The sequence below is a fragment of the Chionomys nivalis genome, chromosome 7 (assembly GCF_950005125.1).
Source record: "Chionomys nivalis chromosome 7, mChiNiv1.1, whole genome shotgun sequence".
NCBI lineage: Eukaryota > Metazoa > Chordata > Mammalia > Rodentia > Cricetidae > Chionomys > Chionomys nivalis.
Genome location: NC_080092.1, coordinates 54,874,083 through 54,883,480, shown reverse-complemented (window position 1 = coordinate 54,883,480; position 9,398 = coordinate 54,874,083). Strand labels below are relative to the sequence as shown.

General features: G+C 37.7%; 1 protein-coding gene across 1 annotated transcript; it reads left to right on the top strand.

Moving 5' to 3' along the window:
- Positions 1-7,997: 7,997 nt before the first annotated feature.
- On the top strand, positions 7,998-8,936 carry LOC130877252 (olfactory receptor 1468-like). Its single transcript, XM_057774355.1, has one exon. The coding sequence runs from the start codon at positions 7,998-8,000 to the stop codon at positions 8,934-8,936; it is 939 nt and encodes a 312-aa protein (XP_057630338.1).
- Positions 8,937-9,398: the final 462 nt, after the last annotated feature.

Sequence of the window (9,398 nt, the reverse complement as noted above, 5' to 3'; positions counted from 1 at the left end):
CATACTCTACAATCCACAGGGACAAGAGGATCCTCCATTGTACAGAGGATCAACAAAGCTCTTAAGGAGTTGTTGGCCAGACTATCTTGCCAGAGGCTAGGGGACATCTTCATCTGGCCTTAACAGAGATCCTTTTCCAAATGAACTTCCTCAGTTTTGATGACAATGGACTTATCCCAGCTTCCAAGCATTGGGGAATCTCAGACAAGGAATACACCTCTGTCCATGGTGAGATTAGAGATCTTATCTCCCTCCAATGGCCGTTATCAACCCCCTGATAACCCATGAGAGAGGATATGCTTATGTTTTTCCTCAGACTGTCATGATGGCGATATGGGTCCTGGAAAGAGATGTATGCCCAGTCATGGATCAGCCACCTTCTAACAAGGAAGGATTGACACAGGATGGGTAATGTATATACTCCCCTTTCTTGCTCTCGTTGCCACCCCAATCAAATTGATTTATTAAGGGCAGAGGTTGAGACCTCTCATTATTAATATTTTGAAATGTTTGGCTTAATATAAAAAGGCTATTTTGTTCCTCCTGGATGCTCATATATGCATTAATTTTCCGGGTGGTATTGTTAATCCTTATTCTCTTTAAATGTCTCCTTCACAGATCCAACATTAGTGGACAGCAACTAAGGTGACTCATCAAGTATTAATAGCTCTTAGGCATCCTTCTCACAGTACTCCACAGGTGGTTATGCATGCCATGTTATCTGTAATCCAAAAGGCTACTGCCTACTACCCCTACCCTGGCAGTTCTCCAGGAATAAATGCTCTTCAAGGGTTGGTAGTCAATGATGGATAAGATCTTGTTTGGCAGGCCAACCTAAGACACTCAGAGTCTAGTTGCTGAGCCCTCCTGAGGTGGTGTAAACAAGGCCTGAGCAAAGAACTCTGACTCCTGCTGAGTAACAATGTAATAAATAAAACAGGTGGATATGTAGGAAGTTAAAATCTACCAGGCCAAGACAAACCAACCTGGAGTCTTCCTGACTCTGTCAGAGGTTTTGATCCTGCCTAGCCAATGAGGAAAGACTATTTGATAGCAATGATTAGAACACCTGGGGGCTATAATTTTTTCCCTGTTTTTTAGATAAAAAAGTCTGCCTTATCCCTTACAGTGGACTCCCAGGTTCTGTGTAAATTGTTGTTGCACCTTCTCATTCCTTCCCCTGAGGAAGATGTTAGGGCCCAGCTACAGTTACAATTACAGTTTTCATATAAAGGTAAGAAGATAAAATGAGTGAAAAGACACAGGAACATGGACACGGTTCTACTTGCTCAAGGAAGCATTAAAAATGCCATCTGCTTGCCATATTTCTGCCCTTTTCTTTGGTACACATAGAAAGCTGGCTTTTGAAGTTTATATTCTTTAATATATATATTAAATCCTTTTGCATGTAGTCAGTTACTTTGAATTAATATGTTGTATTTGGAAGCCATCTCAGTGTCTGTGATTTTCTACAGTCTCCATCTACTTAAAAACTACTATTGGAAGATGAGAAACTGTGGATTCCTTATAGACTAATATAGTTTGATAAGGCAGATGTCCTGAGAGATCTCTAATGGGATCAATGGCCAAGATGATCCAACATCTAGAAAGCTTCAACTAGCTGAGAAGATACAGGTTCACAGACTATAGCCAAGATTTAACAATAATTCTAAATTTTCTCAGGGTTTATAAAAGATTATCAGTATCTACCATTCAGCAGGAAGTAGTCTAGAGAGCTATGCCCAAATTCCCAAAATATTGTTTATGAAAGTTTGTTTTCATTTAAGGGGTTTGGTAACAAATTGGTATTGGTCATAGTTAATTCCATTATAAAGAAGTAAGGGGGCTATGATATAGAAATTATGGTAAAAACCATAGATTATTGAATTTACTTTAATCAAAAATAACTGATAATCTCAAAATATTTTACACTGGTATGGATTTTAGTTTATTAATGTAAGTTTAAGTTTAACTTTGTTATACTGTATGTATATTTCTTGTTTAATGTATTGTGTTTATTCATCTAAATTAAAATGTAATATATAATTAATAAATACAGACATATAAAATGTTTTTATTTATCTATACTAGTCAAACTTATATTCATGCTAGTTAGGTTTTCTATAATAATAATAAAAGATATATTTCAAATAAATAGGTATTCTTCAAATATTTCAAAGATCTGCAGAATATGACTTTTAAAATGTATTAATAACTTAGACTTCTCATGAAAGTAAGACATGTCTGCTATTGGCAGAACCAATGTTTTCCAGAGAAGATGATAGACATCAAAGAAGCTCTGTATGGAGTTTATTTTCATTATGGCAAAAGCTAACCATATGGGCAAAGAAATTTCTCTTGCTTTATTTTCTGACTGTTACTGTCCAAACTGGGCCTGCAGGACACAAAAGGGTGACTGGCAAGTTTTGCAAAGACAAGGTAGCACAGCTCTTCAAAATTCCCTGCTTCAAACCGGACTTGCTGAACATAATGGACAATGAGGACTACTGAGAACTCAAGAACAATGGCAATGGGTTTTTGATCCTACTGCATGTACTGGCTTTGTGGGAGCCTAGGCAGTTTGGATGCTCACCTTACTAGACCTGGATGGAGGTGGGTGGTCCTTGGACTTCCCACAGGGCAGGGAACCCGGATTACTCTTAGGGATGATGAGGGAGGGGGACTTGATGGGGGAGGGGGAGGGAAATGGGAGGTGGCGGCGGGGAGAAGGCAGAAATCTTTAATAAATAAATAAATTTAAAAAAATTCCCTGCTTCACAAGAAAGTCTGTCAGATATGCTATACTGGTAGGCCAAAGACAAATGTCTCAACATTACAGAGGAAACATGGGTGACTGCAGGCAACCAGATGTTTATATCATTTCTTACATTTTTTTGGAATTTGCTTGCCTGGACTTCCTACTTACTCAGATGATATTGTTTCCTTCTGGGTTCTTTGGTGGAATTGAAGACTAGATAACTATAATTATACTTTTCTTTAATTATGATGAAAAGATAAATTAGATATAAAACTTTCAACTGAACAAGATAGGATAAATAATTATGTATTTTTCTTAATTTTGCCAAATACAAATAGACTTGATATTGTAACTGTTAAAAAAAAAACTTGTTTGGATAGGTTGGAGAGGTGCTCAGTCACTAAAGGTGAGGATCACAACCAAAAGATCCAAAACTATCCATGATTTCTTGTGTAATTTTTGTGTTTGAGACACTTTAAATCATTAGCAATAAAAATAATGTCCGATAACTTGAGGTAGTTTTTTTAGTCAGCTTCTTCATTTCTCCTTCTAACAAAGTAGGCTCCAGTGAAGCAGAAGCCTGTTCATTATTTGAATGGATATGCATCTTTCCACTTTTTTTGGTTTTCTTTTGACTGATAAATGTTTATTTGTTTTGTTTGTTGTTATTGTTTGAATTCTACCTTCTGTAAGTGTAGGGAGGAGTGATTTATGATTATAATTGGTCTCCACTAGAGATCCCTGAGGTAAATTGGTCTTAGGAATGTCCTGGGTAATTACTATGTCTTTAATGAATTATATAGGATCTGGACTCCTATGGGTTTCAGGGCTCTTAAGGCCCAGGAATTCCCATAGAGCAATGTGAGAAGGGATTGGGGCAAGTAGATAATTTGTAAAGAGGCCAGTACTTCCTGTACTTGCAAACAAAATAAAGATGAGCAGGATCCTGAACTAGAAACTTAGACTTGGCCTCAATACATCTGGGTACATTCAGAAAAATAAACTGGTGATTGGCTATAAATCCCAATGAAATTCCAATATCATGCAGGACAGTTTTTCAGGTATGATGACATTCTTCTTTTCTCTGCCTCCCAGAACTTCCATGATCATCATATAAACCATATTTATAAGCATGGGTTCATTACAATAACTCATTATGTAATTTTCTCTCAATATTACACCATTTCAACAAGAGAACAGTGCTGTGAGATGGAGTTAGCTGCTGTAGTGCTGAATGGCCGTTTACTTTCCTCTAGGGGGTCTTAGCAAACTCTGAAAAACATCCTACACAAGATAGTGATCAGTTATATTGCATAAGTTCACAAATCTGTGTTTTGTGGTAATATCTGTGATTGTTCCTAAGTGAAGTCCATCAAGGAGTACATTTCTGTCATCTAGGTATTCATGTGAAAGTACAAGGAGAGCTACACTTTAAAATTCAGTGTTTCTACAGAATTCAAGAAGATAAGCAGCTGTACTAAATGTAAGAAACATATCACTTGTGATTTTTAAGTGCCGTTTAATTTGAGAGTGTTGTGCTGAATATCTAAAGACGGTATGAAGTCTTTTGGTCCATCAGTGTTAACAGTGGATGGTGATTTATCTGACTTGTACTATTTGTAAATATGCCTACCTAACAGAAATATAGTGTACATTTACAAAAGAAAGAGAAGCTAGGCACAAAGGCACATACCTATAATGACAGTACTCAGGAATCAGAGGCAGGGATTTAGCATGTTTGAGGCCAATCTTGGATACATGAGGAGAACATATTTTTAAATGATCCATGATATTTTTCTTGCATGCTTTCTTCCTCCGCAAAGCTAATCTCCAATGTCTAAGTGTGCAAACTCTGAATTTGGGCTGCATTGAACACTGTCAGTCTGTGAACAGCCATGCCATCAAACTTGGGCATAACATTTCAGAGACACTTGCTTAGACATCTTGATGTTTCTCCTCTTTTGTTAGCTATGAGCATGATAGGTTCATTAGTCAGTGCCTTGTAGAATCACAGAATGATGTGTGTGTGTGTGTGTGTGTGTCTGTGTGCGTGTGTGCGTGTTCGCCCATACTTGTGACTTAGAGTACATACTGCCCAGTGTATGAGTCTGATTAGGCCAACATTTGAAAAACTGTCTGGAATATTGAAATCCATGAGAAGAGTGCATACAGAGTTGTATCTTAGGAGAAAATGCAAACTTTTTCAAGAGTGAACCATCTTTTTCCTCTAATTTCTTCATCTGATTGCAAGAAACACATTTTGTTGTGAAGTGTCAGTTACTTAACTCCAAGTCTACAAATTTCAATGACATTATAGAATATATATATATATGTATATATATATATATGTATATATATATAGCAACTAGGATTTTTTTTTAAAAAAAAAACTGAATTCCAATAAATCAATGTCTTAAATATAAGACATGGAAATATGAGACCATTATTAGAAGGAAACCCTAGAAAAAATCTTTAGATTTGAGGATGAAAACAGACATAAAAGTCAAACAAAAAACTAAAAAGTGGCAAGTGGGTTACATCAAACTAAAAAGGCTGAGCATGGCATCCCACCATAGAAAATAGTACAACAATCTGGCTCATGTACCACGGATAGATGCTGGTCCTGCTGCCAGGGGCCCCTCACATAATCCAAGCTTCAACACTGTTTCCCACATATGGAAGGCCTAGTTTGGTCCCATGGAGGCTCCACTGCTGCCAGTCTAGAGTTCATGAGTGTTCACAATCTCAGTTCAGCTCTCTTTGCAGATTCCTCCATCATGATTTTGACCCGCCCTGCTCATATATTCCCTCATTGCTCTTTTTGACTGGATTCATTGAGCTTGACCTGGTGCTTGTTTGTGGATCTTTGCATCTGGTTCCATCAGTTTTTGAAAGAAGCCTCTATGATGATAATCAGAGTATTCACCAATCTGATTAGAGGGAAAGGTCAGTTTGGGGACACTGTCCACTACTGCTGGGAGTCTTAGTTGGGGTCATCCTTGTGGATTCTTATGAATTTCCCAAGCCTCAGGTTTCTCCCTAACACCATAGTGACTCTCTCTATAAAGACATCTTTTTCATTTCTTTCCCTCTCCATACCTCTCCCCTCAACCATTCTGTTCCCTCATATTCTCATCCATCTTACCCTCCACTTTATAGTCTTCCTTGCCCTCAGCTTACCTGAGATCTCATCTAATTCCCTTTCCCAAGGTGATCCATGTGTCCCTCTTAGGGTCATTCTTGTTACCTAAGTCTAAGTGTGCAAAATGTTAATTCAGGTGAGATACAAACTATTAACCTTAACACTGCAGAAATGTAACATTAGATCTCTGACACTCATTATATATTGTAAAATTTAGAGCTAAATGGTCAAGTCTTTTTATTTAAATGGGAATTTTTCTACCTTTGTGGTTAAAAAAAATGTAGCAGTTTGAGCACCAGGCAACATGTTTGTTGCCCAGATTCCTGCATATCAGGTCAGGTATTGGCCTAGTTATTGATTAGGAATGATTGTAAACAACTGATTGTAATGAAGTTATCTGTAATCTTTCCTACATAATTTACAAATGATGGGAAGATAGACTAAAGCAGTGGTCTTAAGTATTAAGTGATGTGGGATGTTCTGTATATGTGTCGCTTTTCTTGATTAATGAATAAAACTGCTTTGGCATATGGCAGGGCAGGATATGGCCTGCCTGTAAAAGATATATAGAGAGAGTAGGCAGAGTCAAAGAGATGCCACATAGCTGCTGAAGGATAAAGATGCCACTGGAACCTTACCAGTAGACCACAGCCTCATGGTGATACACAGATTAATAGAAATAGATTAATTTAAGATTATAAGAGCTAGCCAGAAAGACAGCTAAGTCATTGGCCAAACAATGTTGTAATTTACATAGTTTCCATGTGATTATTCACATCTGGGTAGCTGGGAAATGAATGAGCAGTCTTCATTTAAAATTAAGTGTATGTGATATGTAAAGCATGCAGGGAAACATGGATGAAGGTCTTACTTAGTATGGGGAGATAGGGTAAATATAGCTATATATGAGACAGGAAAAATACCTTCCATACGAGTAAGGGTAGACTAGATGAAGAGGAAAGAAAGGAGAGGAATTAATCAGCAAGTGGAGGAGAAACTCAAAAACTGGGAGGTGAACAGTTTTAATGACAGCACTGTTAAAGAGAGAAATCCAGTATCAATGTGAGACCACATAGGGATACAACTTTGCTATGCATAAAATAATTAAACAGTGTTTGTGTTCCAATAATGAAACAGTGTTAGTGTCCTTGACAGGAGCTTTGTCCTTATCTGCAGAGGAACAGTGGTAATCTGAAGAATAAATCAGACAAGAGAAGATGGAATTCCTCTGTTAGAATACCACAGTATAAATGAAGCAGATTGAAGGAGAAGAAAAGGGTCAGGAGGCATGAGAACATGAATATGGATATAAACTGAGTCTGCTTCTATAGACAAGATGTGAGTCTCATATATGGACAAAAGGGGTGGATGAAATAGGAGGAAAAGAAAGGGAGACTCTGTATAAAGAATGACAGTTCAAGGTAAGAAAAAATGAATGGATCTAAATTCACAGATTTCTGACTCAAACACAATTTTTTTTTTGCTATATGATGGAATGCAGGAGAAGTAAGAGAATGAAGAATGCTTTGTAGAACAAAGTGAAGGCATAAATTTCACTTGGGGCTTTTGATCTTCTGAAACCTTTCATACATATAATAGAGGAAAGATGGTTAGTGAACAGTTGGGCAAAAATCTGTATGTTACAGAGACATGGATATCTGAGTTTCAAATGGTAATCTAAGGGATTGGAGTATGTGAAATTTTCTTGATATTTACATAAAATTATTATATTAAAGCCCACCCAATTTCTTCAAGAATGTCAATATACAAAATGACATAGAACAAAGTACAAATAAACAAACAAAAGTTACCGGGGATGTGCAGACAGAGAAAGAGAGAAGCATTAGTCCACTTGGCATCTCAGTAGAAATGCATAGAATGTCTGTGAAAGGATGGGAGATATAAACCTATAAAAGAGAAGTTGAGAAAAATCATGAATGATTGGAATGATTATACACATTTGGAATTTGAGAATTTAATTACAATGGTAACTGTCAGATCAATTGTTGTAGAATATGTATCCCAGAAATATATTCATTTTTATTTTGAATTTTAATGAACCCTATTATTTTCTCATTAGGATGCTGGAGATAAAAAATGATAATGAACAACAAAACTGTCATCTCCCAGTTTCTCCTCCTGGGTCTGCCCATCCCTCCAGAGCACCAACACCTGTTCTATGCCCTGTTCCTGGCCATGTACCTCATCACTGTCCTGGGGAACCTTATCATCATCATCCTCATTCTACTGGATTCCCATCTCCATATGCCTATGTACTTGTTTCTAAGCAACTTGTCCTTCTCTGACCTCTGCTTTTCCTCTGTCACAATGCCCAAATTGCTGCAGAACATGCAGAATGAAGACACATCCATCCCCTATGCAGGTTGTCTAACACAAATGTACTTTTTAATGGTTTTTGGAGACATGGAGAGTTTCCTTCTTGTAGTCATGGCCTATGACCGCTATGTGGCCATCTGTTTCCCCCTTCATTACACCAGCATCATGAGTCCCAAACTCTGTGTGTGTTTTATGGTATTCTGCTGGGTTCTTACTCTGCTGTATTCCATGTTGCACACTCTACTCTTGGCTAGATTGTCATTTTGTGAAAACAACCTGATCCCCCAGTTTTTCTGTGATATATCTGCTCTGCTCAAGTTGGCCTGCTCTGACACTTATATTAATGAATTAATGATATTTATAATGGGGGGACTTGTTAGCGTCATCCCATTCTCACTCATCATTGTATCCTATGTAAAAATTGTCTGCTCCATCCTAAAGGTTTCATCTGCTCGGGTATTCCACAAGGTCTTCTCCACTTGTGGCTCCCACCTGTCTGTGGTCTCACTGTTCTATGGGACAATTATTGCTCTCTATATATTTCCATCAGCTAACAACTCCACTGTGAAGGATACTGTCATGGCCATGATGTGCACTGTGGTGACTCCCATGCTGAACCCCTTCATCTACAGCCTAAGGAATAGGGATATGAAAGAGGCCTTGAAAAATGTCCTTTGCAAAAAGAAAATCTCTTTATAATGACAAAACTTGGATTTTAACTTAAACTTATCTAGTAAATATATTGACATTAATGATAAAATGTATGTGTGAAATGTTATACATTCAATCACACACTACATTATATTTCTGTTGCAAACAGGAATTTTTCAAAGTATTTCAGTTAGAGAATGGGACCTTAGTGACACAGTAATGCCATCCTCTGCCTTTCCTGTGTGATTCTTTTTTTTTCTTTTTTTTATTAAATTTTTTTAATTAAAAATTTCTGCCTCCTCCCCGCCTCCCTTTTCCTTACCCCTCCCCCCACTTCCTACTCTCCTCCCTCTCCAGTCCAAAGAGCAGTCAGGGTTCCCTGCACTGTGGAAAGTCCAAGGTCCTCCCCCCTCCATCCAGGTCTAGGAATATGAACATCCAAACAGGTTAGGCTCCCACAAAGCCAGAACATGCAATAGGGACAAAACTCAGTGCCATTGTCCTTGGCTT